Source organism: Penicillium vulpinum (genome assembly GCF_028829585.1).
Source record: "Penicillium vulpinum strain IBT 29486 chromosome Unknown utg000001l_segment0_segment0, whole genome shotgun sequence".
In the NCBI taxonomy this organism is placed as follows: Eukaryota; Fungi; Ascomycota; class Eurotiomycetes; order Eurotiales; family Aspergillaceae; genus Penicillium; species Penicillium vulpinum.
Window position 1 is genome coordinate 703,191 of NW_026643241.1, and position 21,371 is coordinate 724,561.

General features: G+C 48.4%; 7 protein-coding genes across 7 annotated transcripts; 2 read left to right on the top strand and 5 right to left on the bottom strand.

Moving 5' to 3' along the window:
• Positions 1 to 766: 766 nt before the first annotated feature.
• Positions 767 to 3,745, bottom strand: N7479_000264 (uncharacterized protein; the record flags this gene model as incomplete). The annotated part of the gene is made up of 3 exons (XM_057247962.1): positions 767 to 2,692; positions 2,757 to 3,469; positions 3,535 to 3,745. The coding sequence occupies 3 exons, from the start codon at positions 3,743 to 3,745 to the stop codon at positions 767 to 769; spliced, it is 2,850 nt and encodes a 949-aa protein (XP_057112394.1).
• A 566-nt stretch (positions 3,746 to 4,311) lies between these two features.
• On the bottom strand, positions 4,312 to 5,768 carry N7479_000265 (DUF803 domain membrane protein; the record flags this gene model as incomplete). The annotated part of the gene is made up of 6 exons (XM_057247963.1): positions 4,312 to 4,762; positions 4,818 to 5,109; positions 5,163 to 5,323; positions 5,376 to 5,466; positions 5,524 to 5,614; positions 5,691 to 5,768. The coding sequence occupies 6 exons, from the start codon at positions 5,766 to 5,768 to the stop codon at positions 4,312 to 4,314; spliced, it is 1,164 nt and encodes a 387-aa protein (XP_057112395.1).
• A 1,794-nt stretch (positions 5,769 to 7,562) lies between these two features.
• On the bottom strand, positions 7,563 to 10,419 carry N7479_000266 (uncharacterized protein; the record flags this gene model as incomplete). Its single annotated transcript, XM_057247964.1, has 2 exons — positions 7,563 to 8,978; positions 9,034 to 10,419. Coding segments are annotated over 2 exons (2,802 nt in total), but the record flags the coding sequence as incomplete, so codon positions are not given.
• A 135-nt stretch (positions 10,420 to 10,554) lies between these two features.
• On the top strand, positions 10,555 to 12,275 carry N7479_000267 (coatomer subunit delta; the record flags this gene model as incomplete). Its single annotated transcript, XM_057247965.1, has 5 exons — positions 10,555 to 10,557; positions 10,614 to 11,057; positions 11,111 to 11,310; positions 11,373 to 11,891; positions 11,954 to 12,275. The coding sequence occupies 5 exons, from the start codon at positions 10,555 to 10,557 to the stop codon at positions 12,273 to 12,275; spliced, it is 1,488 nt and encodes a 495-aa protein (XP_057112397.1).
• Positions 12,276 to 13,663: 1,388 nt separating this feature from the next.
• Positions 13,664 to 16,631, top strand: N7479_000268 (CeGAL family transcription factor; the record flags this gene model as incomplete). Its single annotated transcript, XM_057247966.1, has 5 exons — positions 13,664 to 13,759; positions 13,820 to 14,076; positions 14,145 to 14,256; positions 14,308 to 15,083; positions 15,152 to 16,631. 5 exons carry the CDS (start codon positions 13,664 to 13,666, stop codon positions 16,629 to 16,631), a joined length of 2,721 nt encoding a protein of 906 aa, XP_057112398.1.
• A 1,152-nt stretch (positions 16,632 to 17,783) lies between these two features.
• On the bottom strand, positions 17,784 to 19,387 carry N7479_000269 (uncharacterized protein; the record flags this gene model as incomplete). The annotated part of the gene is made up of 2 exons (XM_057247967.1): positions 17,784 to 18,550; positions 18,610 to 19,387. The coding sequence occupies 2 exons, from the start codon at positions 19,385 to 19,387 to the stop codon at positions 17,784 to 17,786; spliced, it is 1,545 nt and encodes a 514-aa protein (XP_057112399.1).
• A 678-nt stretch (positions 19,388 to 20,065) lies between these two features.
• Positions 20,066 to 21,322, bottom strand: N7479_000270 (uncharacterized protein; the record flags this gene model as incomplete). Its single annotated transcript, XM_057247968.1, has 1 exon — positions 20,066 to 21,322. The coding sequence occupies one exon, from the start codon at positions 21,320 to 21,322 to the stop codon at positions 20,066 to 20,068; it is 1,257 nt and encodes a 418-aa protein (XP_057112400.1).
• Between the last annotated feature and the right edge of the window lie 49 nt (positions 21,323 to 21,371).

Sequence of the window (21,371 nt, forward strand, 5' to 3'; positions counted from 1 at the left end):
CGGAAAGTAATTGGCCAAAGAAATTTTGCATGAATAATGTCAGAATCTAATACGTTAGCGGAGAAAACCTCAGACTGAGGGGTGTATGTGCTGCGGGCAGAAAAAAAAAGACTGCTGAAGATGGTAGGCGGTCAGTCACTTTGGAGTAGATCTCAAGTCCAAGATGCAAAGAAATAAGAAGAAAAAGTGTCGCTCTTTGCCACAGCAAATTTATCTGCAAATTATAAGCCTGATTATAGCAGGAGTGGATGGTCCTGGGAGTTGCGTGATGTTGAAGTTGAAAGGTGGAGTTGGGAGATGTAGAGGTAAGTCACGATGGAAGAAACCGCGGAGGGATCACTGCGAAATTTGACCCAATGTACATGAGAATGACATACACAGGCTATTACTTCTAAAGTTTCGCTATGGATTTACCAGCCAGCAGATAATATCCACACATGGAATAGAACCTGATAATCATACGGTCCCTCTGATATACCGCTAAAGTATCATGCGCTTACTCTTGAATCCCCTAAGAAGTATGATTAAGTGTCTGTTCTGTTCTATTGATCATATGTGAACCCTAGACCAATGCTATTTCAGATTGATGATAGTTACAAAACACTTAATTCAGTAATAACATGATGCTCACGTTTGAAAATTGAAAATTGAAAATATATGCAAGAATTCTGTAATGATACCAGTGACCGCGCAAAAGCCAATATGCAAAATGAGAGTGAAAGCTCAAGGTAAACGCAATAGGCATAAGTCGCGAAACCCAATCCAATCATGCCCAAACCATCTTCTTAAGATCGTAAACCAAATATTCCAACCATCCAGTCCTTTTCTTAGCATCCGCCAGAGAGATGATATCCGACTGTTCAACCACAGAGACCGCCTCAACATTCCTCCCCTGACCCGCAAGCATCGCGCGCTCGATATCCAAACAGACCGAGCGAACCCGATCCATCTCCCTAACAGTCCCAGTGCTGGGACCAAGCCGCGGACTAGCCACCGCTGTCGACAGCGGCAGGCCCTTGAACGCGACAAACCGCGTTGTCGCAGGCTTACTACCACGCAGCCATGAAACAAGATCCCACTCACTATTGGCGCTTGCGGTGGTCTCAAGCGTGTTGAGATTGACATCACTCTGCAAGGATCGAGTATTCACACGGAGGGTGTTCATGTCGCCGTCGCGGTGGACTATAACGAGACCGACATTGGTCGCCTCATCGGCTTGGCTATCTGTCAATATGGATGTGATGTATGTGCCGTAATGGATGCGCGAGATGGAGCGGAGATCGATGCGCTCGAATGATAGGACCTTGTCGGTTTCCCAGTCGAAGCGACAGCTGTAGACTGCGGCGTCGGTTAGGAGCAGGACTGATTCCTCAAACGGCAGGGTGCGGAGGGTGTTGGGTTGGCGGGGTGTCAGCATGGTCCAGCCGCCTACGAATTCTTCAGAGGGGCTACTGATGACGATGTTGCAGCTTGTGTCAATGGCGTACTGGCGGAGTTTTTGGACTGAGATTCCTGGATCGGTGGTCTGGAGCTGGATGGCGAACTCGTCGAAGACCTGGGTTGAGACGTTGCCTAGGAGGTAGTCGATACAGGCCTGAGAGAAGAAGTCATTTACGATGTTGTTATAGTAACGGGAGAGTGTCAGTCCAAAGTCGTTGAGGGCACCTCTGTAGTCTCGCTTGCGTGTGCGGGTGTAATCCCCCTTCAGGGCCGCGGTTGATGAGTACTGCTTCGAGATGGCATCGCCATTGTCTGCCCAGAGTGTATTGAACCATTGGGTGGAAGAGTCACCACCAAGATCAATGTCAATGCCTTCATTTTCAAGTTGATGCTCGAGGGCCCATTGGCCAAATGCACACTGGGCAACGCCAGTGCGGTCGAGACAATCCATGCAATTGGTTCTGATGATGCCCTTTTGGGTCTGCAGGATATCGTTGTCTGCCACTATGGTGTAGCAGAACTGGTTCAACGTATCTTTTAGTCGGTCAACCAGGCGAGATACGTTTTCAAACTTCATTCCTCGACACTCGCGGTGGAAGTCGAACCATTCAAGTTGTAATGGCTTACCGTCGATCCCACCGGCATCATTAAAGGCTTCAGTGTATCTCTCATATTGCTCTCCTAGCTTCAATTCACCGGCCAACTTGTCAATAAGAGAGACAGCCTGAACATCTCCATACCGTCGACTGAATTCTCGGAAGTGTCTACCAAAGGCAAGGAGATTCGTGTCTGCAGAGTGATGGAGTACTGGAACTGGCTTCAAGGCAAATGGCGTCTGAGAGAAGTAAAGAGGAATAGAACCCCGGACTTGCAAATATGAGTAGGCAGGATGAGACGGAACCCAATCCGGAACCGACAGAATCTGCTCGGTTTCGACTGTGTTGGCTGTGTTGCCCTCATCGTCAACACCACGGCGCAGGTAACGAAGACCTGGCCGTTTATTAGACCGTCGAGAAATGAGGGTTAAAAGATAATCACGCTTGCTAGCATTGGTCTCAACAGCCTCGGCCTCGTGTTTTTCACCGAGGATTCGGCCTTCCGCAAGTTCCACTGAGTCCTCCGAAGATTGTTTCTTTTCAGCACCGGCGACTGTGAATGCTCGTTGGCCGACAAAGCCTTGAATCAATGGCAGAACAAAGCCATGTGCCCCGTGATCAATGAATGTGTTCATCAAATGTCTATTCCAAAAATACTGCTAAGGAGTCAGCAAGGGGAGCTTAATAAAAGTATACTATGAGCCCTCGGTTCGCGCATACCAATGGATCCACAACTTTGTGGAGGGGGAGCTGATCTTTCCGAGCTTCTTGCATATGTAAAGAGCGCGTAAGATCGTAGTCATATGCAAAGAAAAAGTTATGCGATGCAAACAAGAGTTTTGTATATCGAAGCAGCTTCGGCAGCAAGTCCGCAGCCTGGCTAGGCCGATCAGGCTCACTCTGAGCCCCAACCTCTTCAGGCAGAGCTTCGTCCAAGGCTTCAGTTTTTGCCTCACTGGCATCACCCGATGGATCAGAGGCTTCGTCAAAGGGAGCCTCTGGCACATCCGACTCTAGAGCTCCGGGTCCGGGCAAGCCCAAGTTTTTGCGCGATAGCCAATGGGCAGCAAATTTGCCGAAGCGAACTTTCTTCCCAATCACATCTTCTGCGATACTGCCAACGCTGGTGCCGCGGACATGCGCTGTAGCGCGAGTAGGTGATGCGGGCAGGCTTCCGATCTCAGCCTCGGCCTCGGCTCTGTCGGTTTCATTATCGGGGAGGTCATCTTCGTCAGAAGATGAATCAATGGTGACTTCCTCCTGCGATGATTCTTTCCTAGCCTGTGTGATTGCGCGGGAAGCATCCGCTTGGGACGAGACCGGAATGATCGCGACGTTGGTTACGGCATAGATCGGATGGCCTTGGATCTGCGCTACTTGCTGGCGCTGTGTGATGGAAACGAGAAATGAATATGAAGCGACAGATAAGAAACCTGCAACACCAATGCCCTGGGATCAGTTTCGTTTGTTTCAATTTCCACTCGGTTCGTCAACATACCTACGAGACCGTAGGCCTCTAGCGCATCCTTTCCGTCGAGGGGCTCCGAGGCGGAAGCGGGCAACGCAGTAACTTTGTTCGTCTTATAGTCGATGCGGATGGATGAAGCCTCATTGTTGCTACCAGTGTGTCGTGGTCCGTTGGCCTGGGAATGTAGGATCAGGCCGTCGACTGCCGCAACAATGGCCAATTTGCGCAATAAAGTGGGCATCGCGCAGGTTCCCCGCGTTCGAAGGGAACAAAATCACACAGTTGCCCTTAAGACGTCTATAAGCCCCTCGAAAAGGTCGCCAAGGGCAGGCATTAAACGGGTAATAATTTAAAGACGTTGAAATTAGAAAAGCAAGAATCTCGGATGGGCATGGTCCATAAACAGCTGACCTGCAAATACATCATCGGCCTAGCCCCACCCAGATACGTCGCCAGTCTATTCCGCAAGAAATCCAACTTGAACTATATACAAGTATCTTGCCATGATCACTGATAGAAAAAAAAAAAAGGAAAAGAGAACAGAAAAAAAAAGGAAACAAATCGCAACCATCCAGAGATACCCAGAGTCATATCCAGTCGTTCATACAGACATGTCCAGTGTCTGATGAGTTCTCGCCCGAGTTTCAATGCCACTCTGGCATTTTCGGGGAACAGTAAAAATACAAGTGGAGGTCAAGCCTGTGGAAGGGAAGCTTGGGAGCAGTCGAATGTGTAGAGAGAAAGGAAAATCATTTCAAAGACCTTGTTATAAGGCGAGGGGTGGGTCAGACCTCGAGACACCTGCGATCAGATTTGACTGTTGCGCTTGGTGTGCATTGCAGTCTGTGCTTCGGTCAGTGGGATGGTCGGACCTGGCTCCCCATCATTTGCTTCAGCCAATGTGTCCATGCCGATTGCGTTCTCCGCATCGTATGCATGGATGAGGGCTTCGCGGTCGCCGTTTGCATTGAAGAATGCACTCGAGGAGCTTCGGCGGGACTGCATGGAGCGCCGGGTCTGGAAGCTCGCCATACCGTCTGTTGGCACTCCATCCTCATCAAGCTTTGAATTCACCATGCTGTGTCCATCAGGGTCGTGTCGCGAGAGGTTCAGGAGGTATACGCCGGTGAAGATGACAAGGAATCCACAAAGCAGAGATATGGTGTTGACGGCGTCGGTTGTGTTGAATCCCTTGAAGAGGATAAACGAGGCACAGAGGGTCGCGGTTGTGAAGGTGACATAGTAAAGTGGGTTCACGCTTGAACAAATCATGTCAGCGTCTTGTCTTCATATTGATTGATGTCTATACTCACATCGAAGTCGAGAAAGAGTTCAATGCCTTGTTGAAGTAGTTCATCTGCGTCAGAATGCAAAAACCAGTCACAATGGCAAAGACGTAGGTGGATGCGTGGACGAATTGGTTATTTCCTCCAATGGTCAATTTGACTGCAATACCAAAGGCCTTGACAGACATGACGGAAACCGATCCAACAGTGGAGCAGATCGAGATGTAGATGAGCGGGTTCTTCTTGCCATAGACTGGCGCAACGCGGTAGATCATCACAGTCGAGAAAATCGTAACTGCGACACAGTAGAAAAGAAATCCTGGTCGCAAAGTCAGCATTACTTTTCGCCGGACGCCGATCATGTCTTCGTACCTGGCTGAACAGCATATGCAAGAATTTCATCAACTGTCTCCACCTGCTTGTCTGGAGGCGCATGGAGAACGATGACGACCGATCCCAGCAAACATAGGGCACAGCCCAATTTTCCTAATACACCAAGTATCTCGTTGAGGAAGTACGAACTCAGGACCGCGCTGTGTTATGTTAGCTGAGAGATTATACACACCCTTGGGGAGCGATCCATACCCGATCAAAACACTCAGCGCACCTAGAGGCGTAACCAAGATGGCAGGCGCAAAGGCGTACGCAGCAAAGTTGGCGACTTCACCAAGAGCGACTATAAACCTGTTAGCATCTCGGTCCAAATGTGAAATCTAGCGATTGTTGTCCGTACGTGTCACTATGCCACCCCACCATATAGGACTCTTCAAGTATGAGAATCCTTCGCCCTCAAAACCATGCCGTTCGCTGGCATGCATTAAGCCCTATATTCGGACGCATTAGCGGTTCCGTTCCGATGATTGCTTGAGACCGAATCGCCGCAGTGTTTGTCTAGCGCACGGGATTCAATCGCTGTCCCGGGAGGATTCGTGGCACACCGACCTTTTTGGTGATAACAAAACTGGTGCCGATGGCCATGGTCGATACAATGGCTAGAATAAGCCCGACATATCTACAGGGGCGCAGTGCGCAACCATGTTAGAGCTTGCCAGGTGGACCTCGGGGGCCAATGCGGAGGGAGTTGGGAGAACCATACTTGTCTGGAAGCATTTTGACGTGATTCCTCTGTTAGGAGCCGAGTGCTCCTACTGTCGAAAGACCTCCAGTGCGGGCAATGGATCGGGAAATGAGCGAGAGACTCGGGTGAGCGAAGGAAGGGATCGAGGTAATAAGCCAAGGACTCAAGGACTAGGGGTAAGAGAAGGGAGCGAATAGGAACAAGACAGAAAGACGAGCCAGCCCGAGATTTCTGATGAGTAAGGGAGGATGAAAAGAAGATAGGGTGATGGCCAGAAGCCAGAAGCTGCCAGAGAGATGTGTTTGGTGCCTGCGTGCGGTGGGGTTCCGTTTCAAGCCCGATCGGGGGACGCGTAAGAGAGCAACGGCTTGGGAGAGGGCTTGCAAGGGCTTGAGAGGCTTTCAAGTACCGAGGTGCTTTAGGTAAATTTTTAATTTTAAAATTTTTATTTCCCTCTCATATAAGAAATATGTAGTCTAGTCTGATCGAGATAGAACTTGAAATCGAATAGGTGGCCCCATCATAACTTGGTATTATTTAGTGCATATGTACTATTTACACCTACAATCAGATACATAACACTACTATGTGTTACCATCTATGTATCACAGTTCTGGATACATTTCCCAAGTGTCTCTCTTTTGTACATAGGATCTCTTATTTTTAAAAAAAAAATCAACGGCCAAATAGTAGACCCTAAAATGAGGCCAAGATCGGCGTTTCATTTCCCCTCCGAATGCGGCGTGGGTTTCTATACTTAGCCTGGAATCCCCAGAGACTTCAATTTGGGTCCACTACTAGTAGACTGCATGAGGTTACCCGGCGTGGCTGAGTTAATGAAGGAGTATAAAACTACATAACATACACATTATTAAGTACAATGTACATTGTAGTTAGTTAACTAGTTAACTAACTGACTAGTTACAAGCTACTAGGTAAGTATAGTCTACAATATTCTAATCCCTGTTAATCCCCGGAATGTTTCTCCTTTGTTCCCCATATAAGCGAAATTAGTGACTCCATCAAATCTGCCCAGGTGGGGGTTATGAGATCAGATATACCTATTTTTCTTAATTTATACAACTTGAAAAACAGAATCTAAGAAATAATGGTTGAAATTGAGATAGTATACAGGAGAAGCATATTGGATAAAAGATTCATTGGTAGAATACTACAAACACGTGGCCTAACCCATCGCGCCAATACGCCAGATCCTAAGGGAAATGCATTGGAGAACACGCCCAAATGGGCACCCATCAACGCCAAACAAAGATTTTGGCTGAAAACCCAGCAGTGGTATCTTGAATCGCAATGGGGAAAGAGTCGAACGACAAAATAATAAAACGCAAGAATGGATGAAGGGTAATTGAATGTGTCAAGAGCACCTGGGGTTTGATCCAGATGCGGGGTGAAAAAAAGAAAAATAAGAGAAAGCGCATACCCCAAGGGAAGTGGAGGGCGTGCAAATTCTGGGGGAAGGGGTCGGACATACCTGTTTCTTGTTAGTAGTCGAACGAGACAGTGCGTCAATCGGCCGAGGTCGTTGCTGGCAAGTATGGGTATTAGTATGTTGGAGGGTGATGAGTCGCATGGAACGAGCCATCAAGGGTCAGGTTCACTGGACACCAGGAATGACGAATGAGAAAGATTAAAGAGAAAAGTCTCCAAGGGTAAAAAAGAATGGGGTGTGTGGTTTACGAAGAGCGGCGACGTTTGGTGTCAACGGTGGTTTCCACCAGGTCCCAATCGTCTTCATCTTCGCGAGACCGTTTGGCAGAATTCTGGTTGGTTTGGGTGTCTGTCAAGGAAGGATCTGTTCCAACCAGCTCTACAGCCTCCGATTCTTCAAAATGGGTGTCATAGTCGCCAAAATGGTTCTCGTCAAACTCATGATCATCGGCACCCTCATCAGCTACTGCAACAGGAGCATCGATCTCATCCTCAGGCTCGTCGTAGTCTATGCCCTCGAAGTGATCGAGGTCATCTTTTTCTGTATCTCTCGGAGGAGTCTGCATCAGGTCTACAGCGATTCCAAGTAAATCATCTGCGGGGTCTGGTGTTTGCTCCTTCTTGTCAGAGACGCCACTGTCGAGAGGCGGTGCTGGCTGGTCATGAGAAGGGAGGTTGCTTTCATTCTGCAGGAGAATTTCCGAGACAATGTCGTCTGTTGGCGGGGCATCTAAGTCATCTGTGTCCTCTTCATCCAGGACTGACGCCTGATCAACTGCTTCTTGAGCATCAACATCAGCATTTTCACTGCCAGTGATATCTTTTTGGAAAGCCTCTGAATCATCGACCGAGCCGATGTCTTCATCATCGTAATATTCCTCGGGCCCCAGGTCATCGTTTTCAGGGTCATCTTCGTACTGATTCTCGTCGTCGTTTTCATCTGCATCAGCATCCGCGGCAACGTCTAGGGCGACATGCTGGGCATGCTCTTTGGTCTCGCTTGCGCGAGGGAGCGCAGCTACGGTGGCTGTAGAATCACTTAGCGGGCCCTCAGAATCATAGTGCTCTTCGTTCGTATCGTCATGATCGTATTCGTGATCTTGCTCTGTTTCGAGATGGTGAGACACATCGAAGTGATCTAGGTCTTTGTTCTCGGGCTGGGCGGGGTGAGATTCACGCTCAGGTGCAGCCTGGGCACTCCGCTCATTAGAGGCAGATCTATCCTCATCCCGCACATGGACCTCGGGTTGAGCATCAGAGACAACTTCGGGCTGGACCTGGGACTTTTCACTATCTAGCGCCTGTTCTTCTCCGGACCCTGGAGCCGTTTGGATTTCAGTGGTTGAAAGCTCTTTTTGGGCCTCGTTGGTGTAGTAGACTTCGTCTTCATGCTCCTCGGGCCCAATAGCGCCGGGGTCCTCATCGGAACCCGGCTCGGCTTCATCATACTCATCCCATGAATGAAGTTCTGAATGAAGTTCGGAAAGTTTCTTGCCGTCAATTGCAGCATCGTTGAGATCTGCGATCTCAGCCGGGAAGGCACGCTTGGTACTCAGTGTAAGATAGAGGGCATCGGGTTCGGTAACACCATCGTTGCGGCAAAGTCTAAGGTAAAGATCTAGGATCTGATGCAAGGTTACTTGGGATGTATGGAGTGAGTCCTGAGAGAATGAGTCAGTACATTTTCCGATGGGGGATAATTGAGAAGGTACTTACCTCTGTCATTTGGATACCGAGGGTGTCAATATCGATGACCAAGACATCATTACCTGTCATGGTTCTTTGGAGCACCTGGCGCAGAGCCTTGAATACTTGACCAATATTGTCATAAGCTAAAGTTTCATCTTCAATAAAGAATGTATCCGCCACGTCTCCCTCAAGGGGAGGGAACAGAGCAATCTCGCAGTCCTGGTAAAGAATTTTCACTGGATGAAGAGGTTCATCTATGTATGTGCCCTGTTGGAGAGATTCAGATTCATTCTCATCTGCAGCCTGGTGGTTTTCTTCGGACACAGGCTGGGCATCTGGGTGCGCAGCGGCATCAACGTGGGAAACTTCGGAAGGTTTGATTTGACCGGTCTCCAGGTCGTCGTTGGGAGCTTGCGTTACCTCAGTCTCTGGCACAGAAGGTTGTGATATTTCGTTAGCCTCTTCGCTAAGTTGCGCCTTTCCATGATGACTATCAGTTTCGGGACTGATGACAGTTTCGGATGGTTCCTCAGAAAGGTCATCAGTAGTCGTGCTTGGCTGGGCCTGAGTGTCTGAGCCTTCAACCCCAGAAATTTGAGTTTCGCCCTGAACGGGAGCAGGTTCCACAGAGCCACCTGAGCCTTGAGGTGCTGCTTCGAGGGGTTCGGCAGATGTGACTGTGGCATCTTCCTTAATGGGGCTGGCAGCGTGTTCATTGCTGCCCGTAGGTTCAAGCTGAATCACGGGGGCGGGAAGATTGTCGTTTTCGGCCTGATCAGCTTCAATCATTTCCTCTTCGTATGGCTCTGCCTCAAACTGCACATCAATATCGTTGTCTTGTTCAGTGTAGTTGTCAGCGTCGATCATCGACCCTTCGGAGGGCTCATCGGCCATGTCGGCATCGTAGATCGCGTCATTATTGAGTTCATTATGCTGAGAAGCATTTGTAAATTCATCTGCACCCATCATATCACTATCCATGTTCGAGTCATGGTCCTCCATGAGGTCGATGTCGATGTCAAAATCGTCAGCCTGCCCTTGGTAGGGCGAGGCCATCTCCATAGAATCACCCATAGCCGGGACTTCCATCATGGGGTATGCGATTATGGGGGCTGTTGTCATAGCAATAGAACGCGTAAAATTGCGATCTGAGAGTCGTAGGTAGTATTGGAAGAGTTCAGCAATGACGTTCCATAAAAGCGGTTGAAATGAGGGTTGAAAGTTAAAGAAAAAAGATTCCTCGGCAATACCCACAGCGAAAGGCTTTAAGTAAGAGCAGAGAAACGATGAACTGAGCGTTGGTGGAGTGTATTCAACGCGTGAGAAAAAGATGGAGTGAAGAGAAAGTGTCTGGTCGACGACTAAGCGAAAGGAATGCACGGGCCAACCGCCGCCGAAGTGAACAGAGTAGCTCCCTACCGCTTCCAACCATCAACACCAAGGCGTACGCTTCTAGTCAACCCTACGCTTCTCTATCCTTTTCTATACTCTTTTCTTGAATCACTCTTTTATTGCCATTTGTGTGCGCATCTTGTGCTATTTCCCACCATGGTAAGCCTTTGTACAATACAATTCGCGGGGGAATCGGACTAATCAACACACAACAGGTCGTTCTCGCAGCGTCGATATGCACCCGCGGAGGTAAAGCGGTCCTCTCGCGCCAGTTTCGGGAGATCTCTCGGTCTCGAATTGAAGCCCTTCTCGCCTCCTTTCCTAAGCTGGCAGACTCCGGAACCCAACATACCACCGTTGAGCAAGACAACGTGCGCTTCGTGTACCAGCCATTGGACGAGATGTATATCGTACTGATTACCAACCGTCAATCAAACATTCTTCAAGATATCGACAGTCTTCATCTCTTTGCGCAAGTCACCACCAGCATCTGCAAGAGCCTAGACGAGCGGGAGATTCTCCGCAATGCCTTTGAGCTCCTGAGTGCGTTCGATGAATTGGTGACTATGGGATACCGGGAGAATCTTTCTCTCTCTCAAATCAAGACCTTCCTGGAAATGGAGAGTCATGAGGAGAGAATCCAGGAGATCATTGAACGGGTATGTTGTGAAACCGCCGGCGAGGTTAGTTCATGGCTGACATGTATTGGTAGAACAAAGAGCTGGAGGCCACTGAGGAGCGCAAGAGAAAGGCGAAGCAGCTGGAAATGCAACGCAAAGAGGCTGCTCGCTCAGGTGGTCGTGCCGCGGCTGCAAGAACTCCCTCATACCCAGTCTACACACCGCCAGCGCGCCCCTCCGTGCCTGACACTTATGATTCATACGAGGCCGAGAAGAAACAGTCCTTCGCCAAGTACGTTTGGTTGATCCCTGATTTAGTCGTTGCGAGACTGCTGCTGACTGTTTGATAACTAGGGCCATGCCCGTTCGCGGCAAGGGCATGCAACTGGGCAAGAAATCAAAGGCAACAGATATCTACGAGAAGGTCCGTGGTGATATGGGGCCTGAAATCGAAGAGGAGAGCCCAGTGGCGGCTCCACAAGCTTCGGCTCCGGTGCACGACATTCCCTCAGCCCGCGAGTCTCTCAGTGCGGACCGGGAGCCCATCCAAATCACAATCGCTGAGACCATCTCAGCGACACTTACTCGAGAAGGAGCCTTGAAGTCTTTCGAGGTTAAGGGTGACATGCAGCTCCGTATCACTGATCCCTCACTCACCAAACTCCGACTCGATTGCCAGGCTGTTCCCACACATGGCGCACAGTTCCGCACTCACCCCAATGTCGACAAAGCTCTCTTCACCAACTCTTCCGTGATCCAACTGAAGGACACTACCAAGCGTTTCCCCCCAACAACTCCATCGGCGTGCTCCGGTGGCGCGTTGCCAGCTCGGCTGACAATACCGATATTCTTCCCATCACATTCACCGTTTGGGTAAACAAGGGCTCTGACTCCACCACCGTAACCGTGGAGTATGAGCTTACCGGCGACGACAGTCTTCGCGATGTGGTTGTCACTATTCCATATGGCACGACAGAGCCTGCTGTGTCCAGCTTTGATGCAGTCTACGAAGTCTCTGGTGACAGTCTGGACTGGAACCTGGGCGCTGTTGATGAGTCGAACGCCTCTGGCAGCTTTGAGTTTGAGGCGATTGATGCTGATGAGAATGAGTTCTTCCCCATGAGTGTTCGCTTCTCAAAGACCAGGCCTTTCGTGGATGTCGATATCAACAGTATTTCCCTGTTGGAGATGGAGGGTGAGAGTGTTGCATTCTCGAAAGACATTCGAAGTGTTGCGGAGAACTTCCTCATTGAGTAAAAAAGGGCTTGGACTACTGTATAGAGTTCCTAATGATGTTCGGATTGTGGTGTTCTTTAATTGCTTCCAAGATCGTGTTAAGCCAATACTTTTTGTTTCTATTTGACTTCTTTCTCACTCTTACAATAGTATAACCTCTCAAACATACAGGTAGTACATTTTTTTCCAGCAAGTTATCTGAAGTGGAGGCCTGACAAACAAGGCCAGTAGTCCCACTATATTGAAGTTTATAATCATCCGAACGTAATAGAACGTCAAGATTATGAGCTTTATATCGCAAATTCACTCAAGACGGATACACCGACAAATACGGGAGACATTGGTGAGAATTGCCGTCAAGCTTTCCTCCCCTTGGGGATTATCATCCTCTTTCCGAATGAGGTGTCCTGGCCTGAATGCCAACCAGGGACGAACCACTTCAAAGTCGGTGCCGCCACAATCTAACGTCAGATTGACTTCGAAGTCCCAGGTCTGGGCCACCTGGACACTGTTTATTATTACTGTTGATTTGGCAAGATGATCATATTCATTTTGTTGAAGATGGCTGGTTTAAGTCAGCGGAAGTTCAACGTTGTTGATGAGCTCCTTGAAACACACAATTCAGAGTTTCAAGACCAGCCCTGGGGCTGATCCTTCATGTAGCATTGTTGACTACATAGGTCAAAGCTTACATCCTCTGCTTTGAATACTATATCACGACCCTTGGTCGCTGCATCGGAGTCCAGAGCCAGCCGGTACCAACAACCGAAAGCTGACCCTATCAAAAAGATGGATCACCGGTAATCTGATGGTCCAACCAGCACCTCAAGCTACCATCTGTAAACTCACATCCCTAGGCTGTTTGGTTGATGGCAAATAGCGTGATCAATGACCGAAAGAAGATATTTTGCTCATGAAAACGTTGAACTTTCGCCCCATGCCCTACAACGAGGCTGAGACAAACCCGCACATAGCTATTCCTGATTTGGCGAACGGGTGGCCAATAGTGCGCGTTTACTCATTACCCTAAACGAGCATTGGATGTCATCACAGAGTATCTATCGGCTTGACCAGCTCACGATTCCCAACGGTGCTTGAAACCCGAACCTCTTTTCCTTCATCCTTCCCCGATCTATGCTTCTCGTGGGTCAAATTCTGGGGTGTTCTATAAAATCCAATGACCTCCTTCTCATCTCACATTATTGTATTGACTATTTGATTTGACAGATGTCAAGGCAATAAGCAATTGCTGATATTGTCATTCCAATATATATCAAACGCCTTTTTGGATCTACACATTTTCCAACCCCAATCCACTCATCCAAGTAAGTAAATAGTGCAAGATCACGTAGTTACGAATTTCATTGACATTTAGTGAACAGCTTCAGTGATCATATTTGTGGCTCACCATGAGTAATATGCCATTTCCCTCGTGGAACGAGCAACAGAGCCTCTTCAAATTATCGTGCGCTGATGCAGACACGTGTAATCAGTTGTCCAGTGTGGTAAGTGTGAAATCATGATCACTCCAATTCAAGAACTATTATCTGATAAAGCAACTATAGGATAACCCAGTTCCTCAACTTCAACGAGGTGAATCTGAAGTGGGCACTAAGAAAATGGCCATCCCGCGACTAGCGGAAGGGGCTGAATCCGCCTTCACCTCTCCTGGTAGGTTCCATCGTCGACACGTTCGTCGAGCATGCGAGTCTTGCAGACAACGAAAGACGAAATGCACCGGAGATAAGTCCGGATGCCGTAATTGTCGAGAGGCTGGGATCATCTGCTGCTATACCGATGGCAAAAGAGAGAAGTCCAAACGGTATGGAGAGCCAATATAAAAGCGCGTTAGCGTTATTGCAAGAGCTGACGTCTACAATTAACTAAAAGACAGTTGGCAAGCTTGTCCGCAAAGGTGCAGGCATACGAAGATGTCATTAGCAAACTGAGCAATCGTTTCGGCGTGTCTGATGAGCAACTCGTGAATATTGCCCTGGCAGCGGTATGAAGTTTGATTCCACGTTTAATCACTATGTTATCTAATACCAACCAGGAATCGGCCCCTGACTTGGCACTCAACCCAGAAACGTGCCTTGCAGCAGCGGGAGAACGAAGGATTTCATGGCATGCGGGTTCTGAGCCACCGCCCTCCCGAGCCTCATCCGTTAGTCCTCTGGAATCCGGCGATCAGACGGAGGAGGACTTCAACAGAGATGAAACTGCACGAGCAACAGGTTTCATTGGGAAAAGCTCTGAGATCACTTGGCTCCAAAAGCTCAGCAAAGAGGTTAACAGTGAATGTGAGGCCTGGCCTGCAACTCTTCCCAACACAGATGACGATAACGGTCTGCCCTCTCCAACTCTGACGCCTCGACCGGAGAATCCAAGCGAGCCATGGGTAGTGGCTTCCAACTATTACCTTGATGACCTGGACATTCCAACCGCAGATCAAAGTGATATTTATGGAGTCCCATCACGGGAGATGGCAGGCAAAATGCTCAATGCCTATCTGACTTCCGTGCATCCTTCCTTCCCAATCATTGGGGTTTCAACCTTTGTCCCCCAATTCCAGGTCTTTTTCAGTCAACCTTCTCTCAAACCGGGAAACAAGTGGCTCGCTATACTCAACCTGATCTTTGCCATTGCGGCTAAATATGGGCAATTGACGAATTCTGACTGGAAGGAAGAAGATGATGACCATCAAATGTACTTTTCAAGAGCGCGGGCATTGAGCTTGGAAGATCAAATTCTCCATCATCCTGACCTACAGCAGTTGCAGGTCGAGGGGCTTACTTCATTCTATCTGATTGCATCGGGACATATCAATCGGTACGTTGACAACCTAACCTATATATCTCGCGGTTATATATATATACTCACGACGTTGGTTCATGTAGGGCCTGGAAACTTTCTGGAAGTGCAGTTCGAGGAGCACTGGCTCTTGGATTGCATTTGCGCAACGTGGGTGCGAGCATATCCGATAGTTCCAAGGAGATACGCTATCGGGTGTGGTGGTCATTGTATACACTGGATCATCTACTTACTATCATGACTGGACGTCCTTCATGTATCATTGACAGCTCTTGCACTACACCAATGCCTGTTCCTTTTGATGAGAGTGATTTTCAAAAGGACGATGTTGCTCGGCTAATAGGCACAGCTGTACTTCGTACATCCAGTGGTTCTGAGCGAATGCCCACCAACAACAACAGTGCAGAGGACCTAGAATCAGCGGCTGATTCTGATTCAAACGATTTGCCTGCCGAGAGCGAAACAAAAATGAGCCGAGTCGAGTATCTCAAGAGTCTCCCGCCTTGCACTTCACTTTACTTCCTGCAGCTGGCCTCCTTGACCAGCATTTCCAAGCGGATGACAGTGAAACTCTACAGCCCGGAAGCATTGCAGTCCCCGTGGGCAAGCACTGAGTTCACCATCAAGAGCCTGATGCTTGAAATTGATTCCTGGTTCATGAATCTCCCTGCTGCATATGATTTTACCTCGACACAAACATCCCAATGCCCCATTAGCCAACGAATGGGCCTCGCCTTCTTGTTCTACAGCACAAAAATTGGAATCACCCGGCCGTGCCTCTGTCGTTTAGATCAATCCCCCTCTGAAGAGGACAAGACTTACGAGTTCTGCAACAAGACCGCGGCGGAGTGTATCGAGGCTGCATGCCACATGCTCACGCTGTTCCCGGATACCCCAGACGCAGTACTGCTCTACCGCATGTCACCCTGGTGGTGCACACTACATTATCTGATGCAGGCAGTGACTGTTCTCCTTCTCGAGCTGGCATTCCGAGCCCAGCACGTCCCCGAGAAAGCGACGATGGTCTCCAAAGCTGCAAAGAAAGCTCTGGACTGGCTGTCGACGCTATCAACAACCAACATGGCGTCAGAACGAGCCTGGAAGCTCTGCGACGGATTCCTCCGCCGCTTGGCACCGCATATTGGAATCAACGTAAATGATTTCCCTACCACCGAAGAGTCAGACTCCCTCTTCGATGTCCCTGATACTGCAGACTCCACTACAGTGGCAGAAGAGCCAGCAGCAGATGATGTGGCGTTTGACCCATCCGCCACTATCCCTGCCGCAGTGGCGGTTGATGCTATCTCCGCTGAGCTGGACTCAATTGCCTGCTCCCCGATGGACCAATCCAACACCCCTCTCGGCATGCAAGAATCCTACGGTCTCGAGGCACCGGATCTACTCGATCAGTTCATCAAACAGGAGAAGGATCTCTCGGGTCGGAGCTCGTATGACGAATGTTTCCCTTATGACCCAGCCACCGGCCAGATTACAGGTTCTTTCTTCCCATCTGGTCCGAACTTGGAACTTGATATGGGGTACTTCTGGGGTGATCCGGTATGTTAAACGGTCGTATCGTGATGGGACAGCATGAAAAAAAAAAAAAAAAAAGGAAATCAAAATAGACGCAGAATCAAATTGGAAAACATCTCTGCAGTTATCTGGATTCGGGTTCTTTTCTTTGTCGCTTCATTTGCATGCCATCAAAAGAAAGAGAAAATTCTACACCTGTCTTCATATAGACACTATAGAGAAAAGTGATTCTTGTTTCTCTGGACTTCTCCAACTGCACCATCTACAATTCATGGCGCGATACAATGAGTATATTGTCTTGTGGTAGTTGGTTATACATTGCCTTGATTGAGACTTAATACTTCATGTCTATTGGCATCTGAAAAAAAAAACATCCTGATATTTTGCTATGTACACTAATACTATATCTCAATCACTACAATTCAAGTCCATCGTTCAATACTTCGTTCACATATACTCCTCGCGTCCATAGAACCTCTGATATTAAGCTTGTCCCAGAATCAAATCATCAAGCCCCATGTATTCCTGAAGTCTGGATATGTGGTGCCAGCCGCAATTCACCCTTGGATAGAAATGCAAAGTCTAGACCGGTCGGAAAACAATTCTCCTTCTCTTGGGTCATTCTGTCGTGCTTTCGGAGTTGCCGCCAGGGGGCGACAGATTTTGTCATGGTGTTCTTCGATCATTATGACATGAGTACCTGCACGAATCAGTGGAAATCAACTGAACTTGGCAACTGGGCATGTGCTCTTTTGTTTTTGTCTACTTTGTGTTAATATAAAGAGTAGTCGCCACTGAAGAGTGTACTTCACCTGGGGACATGCATTTGGCAATATATATACACCATCTTTGGCAGCATCTCTATCCTCAATTGGCAAAAATCAAATAAAAGTACATACTATCTCCACTTGATGACCAGTTCCAGTGTACGGGATGATAGATAGTTCAGAGTTGACTCGCTGATGATCAGGACACAATCCAAAGTTGTTGTCAATAAACTTCTAGAGTTTAGAGATGACAAGCTCCATCGTCTCTCAAAAATGTCGAAGTCATAATATAGTATGCTAGTGAGATCGTGAAGTTGTAAATTGGCCCAGGCTCGTATGGAAGGACCGCCCCGGGGCTTTCAGAATGCATGAATTGCGGTATCGATAGTCTAGTAATTTATATATAGTGGTTGGGAAATCAGCCTGAGCCCGCCGCACTCCAATCCCTCCGAGCAGCAGTAAACAACAGCCGTGCAAGTTCTTCTTGTGGCGTGGAACGGGTGACTTGGTTTTTCGACGGTGCCGAAGGGTAGTACACAGCTGTGACTCTTGCAAAAGAAATATCAACCGAGTGTTTCTTGCGCATAAAGTCTGCCCAAAGCGTCCACTTTGAGGGCCGAGAAGGGTCTGAAACAGCAGTATCTAAGACTGCGGGGGTGATGCCAAGAAGACCGCGGTCATCGCAGACGAATTTCTCGATGCACTCCAAAGAAGGCATGATTCGACGTCGCACACCACAGCCGGTGTGAGCTTCGTCGATTGTATAGTCAGGATACTGTTTGATAGAGGCGATGATGGCTGTAATATCAGATGGTGGCCCTGGGGGTTGGTCGTTCCTGGATTCTCCCGTTGCGTGACCATCCTCGTTGGGAAGTGAGTCGAAATCCGGGTCTATCAATGTTGATCCTAGAAAGATTGTTCTGGCGCGCATTGAGAAAAATCGGATCATCTGGCCAAGTTGGAAGAGGTCGCATTGGCTGGAGTTGTTGAATCCGCCGCGGCATTGGAATTGACGAGATTGAAGAAGTGTATGCGCAGACGCGGTGAAGGCCGCGCCCAATGTTCTGTTGTTTGCTGCAGGCTTTGCAGTATCGGTTTCCTCCATACCTCCATAGACTCGAAGGAAATAAGCCTGTAGGTCGGTGATGGTGTTCAAAACACATTGGCGTCGATAATAAATTTCCTCTGCAGAAAGATGATTTAGCTAACGGGAACTAATTGGGATTCATTCTCTGGAAACCCACCTTCTAAACCATTTGGTAGTCTCCAGCGCAGACGTTCTTCTTCGGGGCAATCTAGCCCGTTTATCCAGGATCTAGAGCCTACAACCAGCAAGGCATGGGTCATGATTCTAGTGAGTTTTGAATCGTTGAGGAAGGTGGATATGAAGATGATTTGTCGAATCCGATCTTCTTTCATTGACAACAAAGCCGTATTAAATCTGGCAAGGAGCGTAGGCTTTGACTTTCCATATAAATATCCAATCCTATGTAGAATATCCTGGACAACACGAGGAGAATTCAATGAATCGGCAAGGTCGATCATTCTTGCAACAAGCGATGAAGACTGGGTCTTCAACTCATTTTCAAACACAGCTCTTTCGGTTTGATCGAAAGAATCAAGACACAGAATTTTCAAAAACAACTCGATGGCATCTTCTCCGCACCTGTTGGTAGAGTGGACGTCGGGAAGCCTGACCGTTGGTAGCTCATGCTGTGAGGTTGAGTCTGGTATTTGAGTTTCATTCCAGGCTTGCTTTTGGGCGCTGAATTGCCTTCCCTCGGAGAACTTGGCGGGGTCCAGTAGTGCTTGAAAATATGGACTGTGCGAGGTAAGACAGTCACTTGCCACCCGCCATTTGCACCTGGTGGGTGACGATGAAGAGTCATCGGGGGCGATGTACTCGAGAATTAGGTCCCCATTGGCGGAGATAACTCTAATAGATGATTTATCGTTATGCTCTTGGAGATCAATTTGACCAAAAGGCCAATTTTGGTGGCCTGGGGTTTTGGCTGGGTTCATGGCTGTCGAGCTCCCCGAAGATCTCTGTGATTATGATATGCTGTGAAATTGTGGCCGTGAAGGTAAAACATTGGAAGTAAAATAATCACAGGGATTCTGTCCAACGATTTGTCTTATGTACTGTCGTGGTAAAGTATTATCCAGTCTCAAAAAGTGTTCATCATGAAGATGACGGTTGACGTTCGATGTCAATGAGGTTAACTGTCCACTTTGGCAATTGAACACTAATCCAATGCCGTGATGAGATTTATAAAAAAATAAAGGACGAATGTTATTATATAGAGGCTCCGAGAAAAGATAGAGCAGGATAGCTATAGAGCTGAAAGCCACTGTTGATATCCAAGCCCACCTTGGCACAGGAGGCGATTTCCATAAGATGACTAAGAATGGGCACGTGCTATATAGCTCGCCTTTCCAATTGGGGCGTGGGGGTTTATGGTCTAGATAGTATTCGCACACAAGTTAGGCCGCCCATTTATTCATCAAATTCATTGGTATATGTATAAGACACTTTTGTTGAAAACACCGACGTGAGTCTTGAAACAATTGGCGGATCGTAAAAAGTAAGACAAGATGGGAGTATAGCATACTCAAATCCAAAGTTCCCAAGATGAGACCACCAAAATTCGCCAATAGCTAATCAATGAGTATGTAGAATAACAAGCGCTATGTGTGAAATTATGACACAATAACCACTGGGATGTGCATGATTTTGGGGCCCACCGGTGGTTCCTTCCTAGAACCGGTGGCTTCACGCTCTTGTCGATTCTTTTCCCGAAGCGCGAGCGCTTGCCGGATCATATGGTATAGATATTGCGCAGTGTATGGAGTTTCGGAGTTAGAGTCAGATGGGGCACTTCGATCAGGCTTGACGGTAGGATCGAACTCAAAGTCAAGGCCAAGAATAGGTGATACAAGAGAGAATACACCGAGTGATTTTCGCTGTTCGTGGAGGTAAGGTGTGGTATCGAGTTTGGCAGCGCTGACTCCTGGCTGAGGATTCCCGTTGGCATCGAATAATGCCAATTCAAAAATATCATTTCCTCGGTGATTCACAAAGAAGGGCTCGCTCGTTATGAATCCGATGACAAAGTCGGAGTTGGCACATGCAGCGACTATCGTACTTTGGCGGAACTCGGGGACAAACGCGGTTTCAATGATGATGGGTAGACAGAGTACAATACTGCGAGCCAGTAGCGGGGGCATTGGGACACCGTCATCTGCGTGGATGGGTGCGTGCGGGGTCACGGACTCAGTAGTGACGGAGATGGTTGACAATTTCCGTAATACTGATCCCGTATTATTCTGACTGAATTCTTTCCAACCATTGCTTGTTTGTGTGGAGGGGGTAATGATTTCCAATTCCTCGCCCGACGAGTAGTTATTCATCTCGACAGAGATCTCGGTTTGGATTATCTTTGAGGTTGTCGCAACTGCCTCACGTGCCGCCAATCTCAAGGTTGGGATCAATGTATCGTTTTCTTGTTGGTCGATTGGAGCTGCAGGGGCCCAGGAGGTGGCCAGATTGGACCAAGTCGCCGTCCTCAATGGACCACTGGTGTATGACTTCTTGATCATGTCTGTCAAGACCTGCCTTGTCTCCAATGGCGCATCCGCTCTGCCCATGAAATTTACTAGAGGGTTCAAAATCTTGCTTCCTTCCCACAGTAGAAATTTATGTTTTCTGGACAAATATTGGAGTTGTTCGATGGTATCGCTGGACCAGTCGTCGATGACATCCGCTGGAATCTGTAGTATGGCGATGTACGGGCCGATATCTGCGGCCAGCCGCAGGAGTGAAGCCGAGCCAATGTGATTGACGGAGACATGGGCGACCACGGGCTGCCCATAAGGAAGTGTCTTTTTGGTAGCCGCTAACGTCTGCAGGTAGGCCAGAATGGGGTTCTCGGGGGACCAGTCCCCTGTGGTTGACATTGTGGGCGGTGGAGGAGGGAGTGAGGGTGGAAGGGAACGTCGTATAACA